The following is a 15,500-nucleotide window of genomic DNA, read 5'->3' on the forward strand; positions in this document are numbered from 1 at the left end:
CTACCCCTTTTTTTTTGACAGTAGCAATGTTTTACCCCTTTGCAAATGCTCTGCTAACATGTACATGAAATATAAAGTAGTTAATCCCTCTCATCCTCTTTTTTTACGAGATGTTTTTGCTGCCCCACATCATGTTGATCTGCCAAGAATGACAAGAAAACCTGGCTTTTCGTTTTGATGTAAAACTTAATTCACTTTTGGAAAAGATGCATGAAAATAAACTGTTTTCTATGTTTTCATTGTGATAACAGTTAAATGTTGAATTTCATGATTTTATTTTGGCTAAATTTTTTTAGGATTTAGTCTTTGAGAAGCCAGATTTCTTGGTTTAGAAAGTCAATCACCGTCACAGATTATGTTGCTGCTCTTCTGTTACTGATGATTCTTTCTCTAGCAATGTTATGGCTCTATTTATGTTGTTATTTGATTTTCTCTCATCTGAGGCTTTGCCTTTATTTGCCCTGGACTGAAACATTCTTTTCTTTCTTTTACCCCTCCCTGCTCATTATGCGGTACAGCCCCGAGGCAAAAGTAGTCAGGCCCATCCAGGACACCCTGAAAGCAGCCCGCGCCACAGGTACCTCTCTCCTGGACTCTAGAAACACGGGACGATGATGGAACCAAAAGCCCTACCTTCCTAGAAATTTGATTTCATTTATTAATTGTCAAATCAGCTAAACACAATAATCTGTGCTGTATTTACTATTGAAAATTTGGATAAGTTTGATTCATAGCTTCTTCCATTGAATCACTCAAGGCTTTAACCCAGTGTTCCATGATCCTCCCTTATTCTAGAGATTTTGTTGTCAGCTCTTAAATGAGCAGGGAATCGCCTACATCAGGCTGCTCCCTTTCTCCTTTAAATGTTTTATTTCACTGCCTCTCTTTACCGTGCTGCTTTTTGAATGGCATCATAAAATATTGCTGTCATACTTTTTGCTTCTCCTTTTTGAGTGACTTTGTAGTACCCTCTTCCCCCACTCGATGGCACTGACTCAGCCTGAATGAACATCCTCAGCTCCTAAGACTTTAGCTTTGTTTGTTTTTTTTTTCTTCTCACGTTTCCTTCCTGTTTCATTCTCCTCATAGTTTTACAGCAGGATATGGCGCTGTAACTCCTGCCGGGTTTCCTGCTACGTTAACTCCCACTCTCTCTTCTGTTTCCTCTCCAGACCTTTTAACCCACCTACCTGACTCTCATATCGTTTCTAACTCAACATTTGTGTAACTTTCATCAACACACAGACCTGATGATGATTCAGCCTAAACTAGTCTTGAGTGAGTGTTGTAGAAGAAAAGTCTTTGTCTCTCCCTGGCAGCATTTTATATATATGGTAATAATGTATAGTAGCAGGCTACTGAATCAAGCAAATCAGGAGGTGATGTTTGGCCTTTAAACATGATGTGCACAGGCCTCCTCACAGCTGCAGTGTAGTACGAAGGTCGAAGGCTAAAGGAGACTGACTGCATAGCGAATAGATAAAGGGATGTGAGCATATTTGACCCTCCTTCAGCCTCAGTGAGGATGAGTCGCAGTAAGAACATAACGTTCCTCCCCTTGAAACTTGGCTCCAACTGTGGAAATCTGGCATTGAGCTCTCACATAGTCAGCTCTAAAGCCAAATTGTCCCCCCCTCTCCCCCCTGACAGTCACAGCCCACTATCTACAAATGCTTGTGTTCAGATATCTGTGGTTGTGTGTTCTCAGGTCGGTTTGTGCATCTGTGTGACTCCTTTGATTTTTTTTTTTTTTTTTTTTCTCCTTGCTGGATTTTGGTCTATTTGCTCAGTTCTCATATTTTTTGCTTTCCTTCATGTTTAATATTCTCTCGTTTCCCAAACATGGGTAAAACAGTATTTGCGAACATTAAACCAATTTTTCACAATTTTGTAAAATCCCAATGTGAAGAAATGCAACGAATCATCATACGACCAAGAATGCTGGGCAGACAGAAGATTATAAGGAAGGTTGACAAGTTCCTGTCATTTGATTCAGTTGATCAATCATTTCCCCTCTAGCGACTAAGATGCTTAGTCAGCATACAAAATATGGTAATACATTGTCAGAAATCATGTTCCAGGTACTAATAAGACCATCATTGATCACTCTCTTTAAGCCCATAAGGTTTGGAGCATTTTTTACCCCCTTATATGACATTTAAAATCCTCAGTTTCCATTAAAAAAAAAAACTACATGTTCTGTAGTTGTTTTACAGTACATTAGTGTTTTGCAAATACTTGTAAACTCAGTACTGCTCTCTTCTGTGTTTCACTGTTGCCCGTCTTCCTGCAGCCGGAGCAGATCACCAGGCGCCGCTGGATGCGTTTCCTCCCGTTCTGACCTTCCGGACGGCGTCTCCCCCTCCTCCTCAAAGGATCAGTCCTTCCTGCTTCGGGTCTTTAGGGCCGCGCTCCCCGTCCAGTTGTTCCTGCTGCTCCTCATCGGACTGGCCTGCCTTGTGCCCATGACAGAGGAGGACTACAGCTGCCACCACGCCAACAATTTTGCCCGCTCCTTCCATCCAATGCTGCGCTACACCAATGGGCCTCCGCCCATATGAGGAGCAGCAGATTCTTCTTACCTACTGCTTTGCCAAGGACACCACTGACTCCTGTGAATGTTTCCTCTTCACCCTGTGCCCTAAAGCAACAAATTCTTCCCCTGGTGGAGGGGTCACGTGCATTATGAAGTAATTCTGAAGTGATTTGAAGACTTCTCGCACTCGCATTGCACACCCACTCTTCTGAAATCACCTCAACCCTTTAAAGACTTTCCAGAATAGATGGACCTTCATCTGGAGACCCCTTCTCCTCAGTCCAAATATTTGTTGTTTTAACTTAAATGTGTATATTATTTTTAAGGTTTCTGAGGAAACCTGTGAGATCATTGAAAAACAAAACACTATTTATATACTGTATGTTGGGAGCCAAAGTCAGCTGTGCTTTTTGTCCATGATATCCGGTGCTGCTACTATTTTATTTAGTGTTCAATCAGCTAACAGCTTGTTAGCACTGATGAAGCTAAATCACCACCTTGAGTGTGGGACATTGTACCTGTAAATAGTAGAGTAGGCTTGCAGTTTGAGTAGCAATCATTCACAGTCTTAGGTGTGAAGAGTTTCATTCCAAAATGACACATTTGAAGATCTGCTCAGACAAAATGACTGAAACAGCACAGAAAACCTTTAGAAGAATGACGTGTAGCTTAGTTTTTTTTCTTTTGTTTGTTTCTTTTTTTTTTTTTTTAAAAAGATCCTGCCTGAAATGAAGTTTTCACATGTTGTTAAAGCTAAAAACTAAATGCCAAGTACTGTCGAAAGTACTGCACTGAAGCCCTCCAGCCAAGACGGCAGACTTCTCTCCCTAAAAGCCAGTGCTTGTGTTCCTGTTTTCAATTTCAGTATTTAATTAACTGGGGGAAACTATATATATATATATATAAAAAAAGTGCTCTCTTGATTGAAAAGAATGAACTGCTTTGTATATTATTGTTTGAAATGCCTTTGAATACAAGCAGTTGTTTTTTTAGTCTTCATTTTCGAGCATGCACTTGAAAATCCCCTGCTTTGAAGAAAGCCAAACAATCACTGGTAGTGTTTTAGAAGGCGGTTGTGAGAAGAGATAGTGTGCTTTGTAATAACTGCGATAATTATTCTGCGCTGATGGGAGATCAGAATCACGGCATTGTTAAAACCGAATCTGTAAAAAAATGAATATGAAAATGGTTATTTATGTATGTACAGTTTGCTAATTCATGAAGATTACTCTCTTTGCTAATAATAAAACATGAAGTATTTACTTGAGTACATTTTTTGGGGGCTTTATTTTTCATTTAAACTCAGAAGGAAACCAGTGATGAACAAGATTTTCCCAACTTAAGCTTTTATTTATATGCACAGTAAACAAATGACAATCATGTGTGGTTTGGTTGAATTTACACTTATCTTGGCTGAAGTGGCTGAAACATCTTTGCATGGCTCCAATCTTGATTTGTCAACCCAAACTTTAAATTGATCCTTTTTTTTTAATATTGCCTTTATCATGACAACTTACATTTAAGTTTCTTGGAATTTATTTATGTCAAACTTTGAATTTGTTAACATGCAGGGAAAATATTTTGGACGCTCAGCTGTCAGCTTGGTTAAATGTCCCGTTTTGATTGATAAAATGTGTTTTTTCTCTCCCATGTCAAATTAAATTCATGACTGAAAGAGGAGGTATAAGCTAGGCATTTTGTTTTTGTAAATGCTTCAAATAAAGCCAAGTTACAGGGAAATCATTCACAACTGAATAACAATCCATTAATCTGGCAAAAGATGCTAAACGATGTCTCATCCTAGCCTCCCAGTTCTGATTGTCATACAGGGTATGACTGCAAAAAAAGAAGCGCAATGTGAAAAGACTAAGTTCTTCCTACATCTGCTTTATGGACAAATAAAAAAGGAAGCTAAATGGAGGAGCCTGGGGGATTGGCTCCAAGTCTGAGCTGAACATCCAGCTACTAAGGTTGGCAGCTGCTGTTGCTCCACAGTCTCCCTGAAGAAATGAACCGGCATGGTGTCTCATATCCACCACGCGGGTTTAGTCTCATCACTTTCAACACAGACATTATTTTACATTCATTTAGTGGACCATTTTTTTCACTGCCCCAGAACATTTCAATTTATTTTTGTGCCATCATATTTTACACTCAAATACCCAGTAAAATGGAAAATAAAATTCATAAGAAAGAGTCAAAAATCAGAATCTCCTTTTAATTCACCCAAATTCCAGAAACATTTCAACAAGATTTGACTGAGTGATTAGATGGAAAGTAAGTCATAATCAATGTCTATCTTTGGGAAAATGCATCCTGGTATGACTGTATCAGTATGACTAACGTAAATTTGAAATGAAAGAATTTTGCTTCACTGCCCTAAGAGTTTAAGGATTTTTACTTTGTTTTACTGTAATTTGGGTTTCAGTTTGGAACCAGAAGACTTAATGAACTATGCAGTCACACTGATACTTATCAGATCTTCTTCCTTTCGTTGAGTCAGTTCAAAAAGAAAAACAATCACACGTGAGCTGTGATATTTGGACTTATGGATGAGTCAAAGCAGCCAAAGTCAACATGCAGTCACTGAATTAGTGAATGAACAGTAGTAGGTTGTGGCTTTGATGTGGCTAAAATTTGAACAGCAGCATCAAGACAAAAATCCGTGCTCTTGCAGTCTCGACACTGAAAACATACATGCATGGAAACGTGCTCACAAATACACATATTTAATGCTTGACAAAAAGTACTGGGATCAAACCTGTGCAGAGACGGCTGTGTATTACATAAAATTGCCCAGCAGTTGAGGTTGGCTTCCTTTTATCTTGTAATCTGTGCTCTCAGATTGATCTTGCCATTGGTAGCTATCCAAAATGTATCAGATCTTAATTTAAAAATGTAATAGATTTTTCTCAGACAGGATTTAACATTCTGTGTGTGTATACTGTACACAATACCTGATGTTTAGTTTTTAACAGTTACTTAGTGTTTTATCATCCCTTGTATGCTAAAGTGAAAATAATGCCCCATTTGCCCCTTCAATCCAAGAGGAAGTGCACTTTGGTCAAGATGAATACACAGTAAAATTAGCTGCTCATCATTTCAAATCGCTGTAGCTAAACAGGGTACCAAAATGTGACCCAACACCTGCTGTTTGGAAAATAAAAAGCACTACTGAAAGGCTGTAAAAGATTAACTCAGAAACATAGATATAATGAAAGGCAGCAAATAAGATGAACCACACTGAAACTCAGATTGTTCTGAGCCAGCGCAGTTCAGAGGAGGGGCTTCTCCCGATTAGCTATAAAATCATTTTTATCTAATTTATAAATAATTATCCAATGATATGAATTCAAAGAAAACCTTCATCTTCCACTGCCAAACTGCATCCATCAAGCACAAATATGACCTTTGACCTTCAGGTGTTGCTTGTGCTCCATCTCATAGTGGGTGTTTGCAGTCAGAACGGGACCCCCCGTACTGCAGGACACTAGGCGCTGAGGGGGCTCTGCTGGGGCCGCCTCCAAAGCTGCTGCTGGTGGAGGGTGGGCCTATGTCAGCTTGGGATAAGGACTGACCTTCTTTGACTGGGCGGTGGAGGCGGTGAGCATCCAGCATCTCCAGCAGCAGGTCATACAGTGGCACTTTGTTCTTGCACTTCATGCTGTAGAGGTGCTCCATGCCTTTGTTGCTGCAGGAGGTGCAAACAAGAAGGAGTTGAGCATTTAAAGTTACTTTAGTCAAACAATGAGTTGAAACCTCAGACAGCTTTTCTTTGATATCAGAGAAGGGGCAAAGTGTGCGCCTTACTGATGACACTAAAAACCTAAAATAAAGTACAGCTCTAAACTGAAACCTAAACTTTTGGAAGCATTTCTGTTTTAAAACACTTCATGAGATTCTCCAATGACTATTTTGGGCCTTTTTCTAATTTGCTTTTTACCTCATGTGCCTGATGTGGGAAAGCAGTAGGAGCAGCTGGGCCTGCCGTCTCGCCTGCTGCTGAGCAGAGTATCCTGATTGGCTGATATGATGTATGAGTGCGTCGGTGATGGTGTCCAGCATGTTCTGAACTGCCACGCTGTCGTGAAGGGGCTCCATTGTGCCGGTGCAGAAAGAAAAGGCACCTGACAAATCAAACACATTAGTTTATTGCATATTGCCCCCTTTCTCAGACAAAATGAGTGATATAACTGATACAAACATGCTTGTGCCAAATTTCATGAGCTGCAATGATAAAACTCACTCAACTTTGCTACGGATTGCTGTCAAAACAAAATACTAGAGAGTCATAGAGTTGACTCATGCATGCTAATGAAAGCAGTCATTTATGATACTGTACTGTAATTAAAACTGAAATCGAAAGTTCATCCTACTCTCACAGCTGAGCACCTTGTGTCATCCCACAGGTATTTCAGTCGGCTGGATATAGAATATCTCAATCTCCAGGACAAACACAGCCCTGTGTGCTGTCTCATGTTGTCATAGGAACGGTTATTGGGCTTATTGACGCTACAGGCCTTTCCAGAACACTCTGTTCGCCTAATGTGCCTGCAGCACTCAAAGCTACACTTCTGTGGGTGTAGTCTGTAACTGCTCAATATTTACTCCTGAGAACAGAGATGGAAACCTGTGACATAGCGTGCATGCAAATGAAACTGTCAAACATTGGAGCATTTCGCTTATTGGCAAAATGTGCCTGACGCATGTTGGCACCGTTCTCAGTTTGCTAAGAGCAAACCAAAGGTGATTACAACTGTAAACGCAGACAGACAAAATGACGCATTGTCTTTAAATAGGTCCCCTTACCAGAGTTGAGCAAGATGATAGCTTTAAGGCAGACAAATTCCTCAGGTTTGAGTTTGAGCATGCGGAAGCGGGAAGCAGTGGCCAGCAGCATGTCAAAGATCTCAGTCATGCCCTCAACACAGTCTCCTTCATTCCTGGAAAGCAGAACGTAAGATAAATTATAAAACACAAATCAAGGTTATAATCGAGAAAGCAGAAAAACAGTAAAACACAGGCATGTGTTTTGGTCTGCGGTGTACCATCAGAAGAAGAGGAATCTGACTTCATCTGCAGCCGTGAAAATAACTGCAGTGGCTAGATAAACAACTAATGGTCTAAATCACTGCAATGCTCCTTTTGTCAGTACAGTTGAAAAGAGGGAAAGATGGATAATATCCAGTGGTTGCAGTGCAAAATAAACTTGGACAGCACAGAGGCAAGGGAATGTGTCAACCCTGACCCACAGCATTTTAGTCATCATGAGCAATTGGTGAGGACACTCATTCAGGGGCCAGGTTTTTAGAGGTAATACCCTGTAATACACTTTTGAATCAGATGGGACCATCAGTGTAAAAGCTCCGTCTGTCTGCATGTCTCCCTCGATCCTCTCACTGTCTCCTCTTCTCTCTCCATCTCTCTGAGATAGATGGTGTGGTTTAACCAGCCTGTTTATTCTGAACACGGGGGAAAGGAGTGAACAACCTGTGCCTACAAAGCAGAAAAACAGCCATGTCTCCCTGCATCTCTATTTTATGGGCAGCTCTGTTCATCAGTCATGTTCACAAGTCATTTTTTTCCAAGTCCAAGTCAAGTCTCAAGTCTCAAATGACTGAAATGAACATTCTATCATTAGACACATGCCATTTGGTCTAGATAAGACTGCATTGCTGTATGCTATGGGCTGAAAGCATGTGCTGTATTATCAATATATGTAATATCATTATACACTGCAGGATCAAGATTGATCAGAGCATGGTCACTTAAGAGGGCTATTTCAATCCAGTGTGAAGAAGCGCCATGAAAGCTTGTCTGAAGTAAGAAATATGTGTGCTTGCTCTGCACCACAGGATACATTAACAGACAAATTAATAACTGGCTGTGTAGCCTGAACTTCTCATGCATAACATTTTTCAGCGCAATTTCAGTGCATTTTTCAGGTTTTTTGACAGTGTCAACTTGGAATTTTATTAAAAATTCCCTTAAATTGTAAAAGTAGGCTATTTTAAAACAGCAATTAGATTAACTTTAAACTACATCCACGTATGGCTTAGCAATTAATTTGGTAGCTGTTAACCGAGGCTACTTAACCAAAGTCCTCCCCAAATTTCACAGGCTGCTGCAGATAAATCAGCAACGCTGTGTAGTGAACAATGAAGCTATAATCTGCATATAGTTTACAACACTGTTTACTTTGATTAGTTTGCTCGCGGTACCTGTCGATACGCGCCAAGTTTCTCTTTCACATTTCAAAGAGACTGACCTATCCTTGTGTGTTTTCAGGTGCCTGATGAAGTTGGACGTAGTTGAGCCGGCATCATTTATCCTGATACCACACACTTTGTAAGTGGCCGTTCGCTTGTTCGCTGTCTGCATGAACGCTTTATAACTAAATGTGACAACATATGGCACAGTTCCAGATGAGCTTGATGTTGCCACAGTTAGAGTAGTTTTGATATCAGTGTCTGCACGTATGCGTCAGGCTATGTTGCGCTCGGTCTGCCATCAGCCTCGTCATACATCGCAATTAATGAAATAAAGATCAGAAACAATAATTTTACGAAATGAAGATTGTTTACGAGTCCCAAACCTCGAATTCAAGTCAAGTCTCAAGTCTTTTCAGGGCAAGTCTGATGTCAAGTCTCGAGTCCCCATCTCTGCTGTTCACTTTTTCCCCCTTCCCTCCTATCTACTGTTCTTCATTTTCCATCATTCTTTGCATTGAGGCTTTGATTAAATCTCTGTTCCGTTTCCAGCTCGGCACTGCAATGATAAGGGAGTATTTTTCAAGGTGGAGAGAGGCTGCTCTCCTCTCCATGGGGAACATGTAATTAGTCTTTCACTCTGTGACAGATGTGTTGGGATGGCACAATGGCTGGCAAGGTGTGAAATGAAAAATCTACAATGCTGATGTATCACTCTTAAGATCTGTCTGAAATAAGAGAGGGAAGAGAAATGTGGGACAAAGAGTTATGAAAGAAGAAAAAAAAGTGTACAAATGTGTTTGTCAATGTAGAAGTCGGGCAAGATTCCTCTCTACCTGTCCAGTATGAGGTCCTGTGCAAAGATGAGCTTGCCAGGGCAGTGGATGGACCTCCAGATAAGCCCGATCATCAGCACCTCCAGCCATGAGCTCTCCAGCAGCAGAACCTGATCATGTAGGGACAGCTGCAGAAAACCTGAAGAAAAAACACACACACACACACTTTAATGCACACTATGGGCCATTTTTGTAAGGCAGAATGTGCCCACAACATCTTCTGCCCACCTTCACCCCATTAAACATAAAAAAATCATGCCTGCTCTTGTTTTTTGGCAAGGGATAGCCGCATGCAATTTCAAACTCTCAGCTGTCATAAGAAGCCTTATCGCTGTCTCTCAGCTGTCTCAGTTCATATGTAATTACAGCCAATTCGCTCCTATTGTCCCCCTCTGTACCCTGTTTGAGACCTCTTGCAATTAAAACTGTGTATCTGGGCTTTTAGTGACGCACAAGGTTGTAATGCCTCGAAATAAGGATTTAATCTCCCTGTCAGATGTATGTGTGTGTCTGTTTGTTTCAGGGTGGCACACCTTAAACTGCATCTAAGCTCAATGGGGTGCCAACAGATTGACCAAACAATCCTCTCAAAGGTGATGACCGTAATCACCATCACCTTAATGGCTCTGCATTTGCACTAAGGCCCATCGGTGCTTTTACTCTAAAGGTCTTCCAACTCCTTGATCTTGCCTAACAAGTCATCAGGAAGCCACAAGCATCTGTACATGTGCATGAATGTTTAAGAGACACTGGTTCTATGTTTTTAAAATGTCTCCTACATTAGACCAGATATACATTTGCAGATCTGCTGTGCAAATATTTATTTACTTAAATCTAAAGCTACAGACTTGAGCTTGATGCCAAAAATTTGTAAAGCTACCTATTGACTTTCACTTAACTACAGCTATTAATAATTAAGTTATATTATCACCTTTGCATATAGACATCTCCCCGACTTCAAGATCTAATCACATTTCTGAACTGTGAGAAATGTCTCCTTAGGCAACATGTTCAACCCTAAGTGGAAGCTCTAAGGTGCTATAAGTGTAGAATATTTGCTATTTTACAACTAATTTGTTAAGATACATTTAAGATTATAGTGTGGAAGGAATTCCTAGTTTAATTTATAAAACGATAGAAGTTGTATTTCAGTAGAGTAATCATTTCTTACCACATTACAAACAGAACATGTTTGATGTTGATGGTCTATAACCCTCAGAAATTCTCCAAAATGTTGTTCCAAAACACAGTACAGGCCAAGTAGAGGGTAATAAATTATTACTGATTTTTCAGTCTATCATCAGCCTATAGGTATACAGTAGTTTGCAAAATGTCAGCTATCGCTCTTATGAAAAGAGATGGTTGCAAACAAGTCCTATTGATAACTTAATCAATTTCACTCAAGTATTTAAAGAATGCATCGAAAAATGGCTGAGCACATTGCAGGAATATGTGGCGTTTTCTGCTGACAAAAAGAATTATGAACAGGTATTCTTGTGTCTCCTCTGCTGTGGCGCTGTCTGTACTCAGACCTGGAAGCTTCTTGGCCCAAGCGATCATGTGGACCAGCTCCTTGTCAGCCATGCTGGTGAGCAGGGTCATCATGGTGACCTCGGTGTAGGGTCGGCTCAGCTGCTGTCTGGAGCAAAGAATTGGGGGCTCAGCACCCTGGAGCAGGAGAAGAACCTGGAGACACAGAGGATATAAGCAAAGGTGGACCATGTAACCAGGTGTACATCAGATTAAAGTGTCTACACCAAGTGGCCAGATTGTAAAAAAAGATATACATTTGACCTGTAAGACCAAGAAGGCTAGATTTTACGAGACCACAAAAAAGATACTTCTCCACACATATCAGCACCTGTTCAGGAGGCATGCTGGTTGCTGAAGATCTTCCTCCTCCTCCAACAGGGCCGCTGTGTTTCCTCCCATCATGATGGGATGCTGGTTTGTGTTCCAGACCTTTCGAAACTTTGTCTCGGACACTGATACCGGTCCGTCGCTTGTCACGCCGCAAAACACGACCACGGTCCTTGCGCACACCTTGAGGAAACAGCAGGCTTAATACCACGTAAGATGCAGATACACAAAAGACATGCACACAGTAATGCACGTGAATCCTCAGACTTCATATCCTGTTCTTACCACAAAATCTAATGTGAAGATAATATGAATGAGTAAGTGATTGAAGAGGTATGAAAACAAAAATGTGGGTGTGCTATAATCAGTGGTTGCGCTGTTTGAGAGGAAATCTCCTCAAGGTCATGGTAAAGTTCAAGCTTATCTGCATCCACCAGCACTTTCACATTTGTGCCAATGCTCTCTGCTACAAACCAGGATTAATCAATGACATTTTTTTGTTAGTGATATCGGGATATAAAAAGAAAAAACCCTTTTCTTTTGGGGTTTCTGCTCACCTCCTTTCATCATACCAACTTCGTAACATTTCCTAAGACGACAAGCCTGGCAGCTCTTCCTCCGATTCCTGTCAATAGTACACTGATTGGTCGCTGGGCACATATAGTCATTGTGACCTGGAATGGAAGAAAATCTATTACTTTCAGCCTTCAAGTCCAATGTTCAGTACAGATTTTATTTAGTAGCCAGGAACACTCTATTCCCCATTCCCCAATGAGATGGAGAACATTAAAACATGGCATCTTAACTTTGTCATTGCCATGGAGACTATTGGTTTCTTTATGAGCAGTTCTTGCTTGTAAGAATTTGCATCAATATGCCAGATCATCAAATCATGAGCAAGCCACCAAACAGATGAAGCTTTCCTATTCAGTCAGACCAATTAAACCCTTTGAGACTGGAAAAATGCTGTTTATGGCTTCTAAGTGTAAATAACAGAGTGAAATCAGATCTAATGTAAACTAATGAAACGTGCTCGCTTTATTTCAAATGTCCCAATTTCCGACATGCATTCTCTCCTTTATCTGTGAAGTGACAGTGATCTAACTCCAGTTTGACGGTTTATTTTCTCGAGGTTACGGGTGATTTGCTTCTGTATAGTGAGTCCACTAAACCAGTGATACAGTAATTCACATCCTCATTTTTTCATCCTCTCTTTTAGGGATGTTCTTCAGATTACCACGTGTCTGATCACACTGCATTAAATGTCTCTGGCTGACAGCAAAAAAGCACTTTTGTGAAGCACAGAGCACTTTGTCGGTCTTCATGACAAGACTATTTACGAAGTTAAACATCAAGCTGTACTGTGCTCTTTCAAGCGATTATTTTCCATGACACATAAACATTATTTAAGGTGGACAGTTTCTGAACAAATTGCCCTCCTACCTTGGATGCTCCTCTTGAAGAAGGCCTTGCAGCCCTCACAGGACCACACCCCATAGTGATACCCAGAGGCATAGTCACTGCACACGGCACAGAAACGTGTGTCTTTGGCCACCTCAAACTCCCCGGCTCCAACTCCCATCTCCCCCACACTGCAGGTGTCGTCACGGGTGCCACACGGGTCCTCTCTCGTGGCTGGCTGATGGCTGGATCTGCTATAGGCCGTAAATTTTAATTTGATCATTTTGTTTTCTAATAAATTGTGATGCTTACAAAATACTGAAACAATCGTATTTAATTAGCATAACACCATTAAAAAAAAATGTCTGGATAATTTTGATTTAAAAAATAAATAAATAAACTTTTCTCATGTTTGAAAGTTTTAAATCCCAGTTTGTCAATTAAAGATCAAATCAAACCATAACATCTTGGCTTTAATGTGACTATGGCTGACTGCAAGAGCAGACTCCTGTTTTCCACCTGAGTCAGAAAACAATCTCTATGTGTACTTCTGTTGTTCTTACGTATTGTTCCTCTTTCAAGGCCCTTGACAAAGTCCTTAATCTCTGGAATTAGAAACCAGGACAAAGCTTGATCCGTTATATAGAGATAATGGTAACGTTTTGTGCAAAGCTTGAGATTGAAAAGCTATGTGATTATATAACTATGTTTTGTTTATAATGGCATTTTGAGGACTCAACTGAAATGCCATTGCCATAATTCACAAATATTAAATCTAGTTATGCAGCAGGGTTTCGCACCACTGCCACTCCACTGGACTCTTAATTAAAAACAAATTATCTCAACTTCTCTAACTTCTTCATGGAATGTACACTTAAAATATGACAGCATCAGCTCAAGGGGCTGAACTGATTAAACAAACTTTACAGTTGCGATTACACTATTTTCTTCAGTTCCACTATGAACATACTTCTGCACAAACAACGGATCAAACAATCAGACTCAAGCACTGAATGAACTACTGTCATCAAATAAAAGTACCATAAAATTTGCTTCTAAATAAAATAGTGGGGGATAAGATGGACAGCCTTTTTTCATTTCTCCAATTTGGCGACTCATTCATGAATTAAGTGCATTCGCTTACCTGTAGACGGGTGTTGAGGTGGTTTCCAGATAGTGATGACTGGGTGCATGCATAAATGGACTGAGTCTCGGGCTGGAGGGCACAAACACGAGAGGACTGGTCGGCCCGCTGCCTAGAGACTGGAGACTGCCATCAGAGGGTGGTCCATGGGCGTCCAGAGGAGCAGAGTAGTAGCCAGCGGTGGAGTGGCTGTAAAGAGGAGTCGGGGCAGGGGTGGGGGCGGCATAGTCGTACGTCCCTTCCAGGAAGTCCACAGCTGCAACCCCTCCAGACCCCCGGCTCTCTTCAGGGTACATTTCACTGAGGGGGGCACGGGGCGAGGGCAAGAGACGTGGCGGGGAGAGGGTCTCCAGCTCTGAGGAGGCTGGGCTAATCCTGGGTCTAAGTACTGGTCCGAACGGCTGCCTGCTCTGCGCCGGGCACTGCCTGAGCAACATCACAGCACAACAGCAGTGATAAGCAACATGATTTAGACGTGCTCTCCCATTTGCTGGGAGGAGGAGTGGAGTGGTGCTCTGCCTCTCTAGTTACTCGTTCTTTCTCTCTCTGGGTTCGTCTTCCCAACGATGCCTGTCAGACAACTTGGAGGGACCACTGAGTCCCCTTGCCCTGTCTGCCTTGAGCTTCTGGTCAGCAGGCTCCAAAAATACAAAAAATACATCTAAAAAGACTACTCCCAACATCCCTTTGGGTTTTTTTTTTTCCTCAGTATAGTAGTTCCCTCTTTTCCTATAATACATCTTTTCTGAAGTGTGGGAGTGAGGGAAAGCTTGTGGGAGAGAGGAAAATAAGGAGTGACAGAAATAGTGATTCCCAAACAACTTTCCTGTCTCTTCTCCCCCACACAGCTATTCCCACTTCACCTTTGTCTTACAAAAAAAATAAGGAGCATTTATTGGTTGCAGCTGGATCCCAGATTGAAGGCGCGGCACACTAACAGTGCGACTCTCTGATCATAGATCCTTCATTTAAGCGATACCGAGCACACTGCGACTAAGATGCGTGGTCAGTTCATTTGCAGACAAATTATTGAATACACCTGAGAGTCAGCAGTCAATCAAATCACAGAGTAAAAGGTGATAGAAGTATACAAAGATTCTAAACAAATCAAAATCCACATTGAAACACTACTTACCTCTTACACATGAATCATCCTCATATCTGCTGCGCAACACAGACCGTCTAATTCCTCTCTCTTCCTCTCTGCTTGCCTCACAGGCGTATGGCTGGGCTCATTGAACTCAATTGGAACAGTGGAAAGGTTCAAAAAAGGATAAACAAATTAAAGATGCAGCCAAATCAATAATCACGGTGTGTTTAAGTGCCAGGTCACCATAACACAGCAAACAAAGCAGGAGGTCAAATCTCATTCTGACAGCCAGCAATTTCACAATCAATCCTAAATAAGGGAACCGATTGTTATTTCTACAATTTCTGATGCTGTACAAACTAAATTCTCTTTTTGTGAACATTAAAAAGAACAACTTTCTGGTTGCACCTAAGAAGAGGACATA

General features: G+C 41.1%; 2 protein-coding genes across 5 annotated transcripts in view; one reads left to right on the forward strand and one right to left on the reverse strand.

Moving 5' to 3' along the window:
• The window catches only part of syne1a (spectrin repeat containing, nuclear envelope 1a), a 113,652-nt gene extending 109,849 nt beyond the window's left edge, over positions 1-3,803 (forward strand). For both annotated transcript variants that reach the window (XM_075459619.1, XM_075459620.1), the window contains 2 exons: positions 519-577; positions 2,294-3,803. In XM_075459619.1, the coding sequence (XP_075315734.1) occupies positions 519-577; positions 2,294-2,561 (327 nt within the window). In that variant the 3' untranslated portion in view covers positions 2,562-3,803. The remainder of the gene's footprint in view (positions 1-518; positions 578-2,293) is intronic.
• A 930-nt stretch (positions 3,804-4,733) lies between these two features.
• On the reverse strand, positions 4,734-15,171 carry esr1 (estrogen receptor 1). Of its 3 annotated transcripts, none has more exons than XM_075459623.1 (10): positions 15,122-15,171; positions 13,987-14,412; positions 12,885-13,093; positions 11,999-12,115; positions 11,443-11,624; positions 11,114-11,267; positions 9,582-9,720; positions 7,346-7,479; positions 6,480-6,663; positions 4,734-6,227 (listed from the first exon to the last, which is right to left on the reverse strand). In XM_075459623.1, the coding sequence occupies exons 1-10, from the start codon at positions 15,130-15,132 to the stop codon at positions 5,978-5,980; spliced, it is 1,806 nt and encodes a 601-aa protein (XP_075315738.1). In that variant the 5' UTR covers positions 15,133-15,171; the 3' UTR covers positions 4,734-5,977. The 3 variants fall into 3 exon arrangements, with proteins under 3 accessions (XP_075315738.1, XP_075315737.1, XP_075315736.1); XM_075459622.1 differs by having other exon boundaries at positions 12,885-13,096; XM_075459621.1 differs by lacking the exon at positions 15,122-15,171 and having other exon boundaries at positions 12,885-13,096; positions 13,987-14,648.
• Positions 15,172-15,500: the final 329 nt, after the last annotated feature.

This window comes from Odontesthes bonariensis, chromosome 24 (assembly GCF_027942865.1).
Source record: "Odontesthes bonariensis isolate fOdoBon6 chromosome 24, fOdoBon6.hap1, whole genome shotgun sequence".
In the NCBI taxonomy this organism is placed as follows: domain Eukaryota; kingdom Metazoa; phylum Chordata; class Actinopteri; order Atheriniformes; family Atherinopsidae; genus Odontesthes; species Odontesthes bonariensis.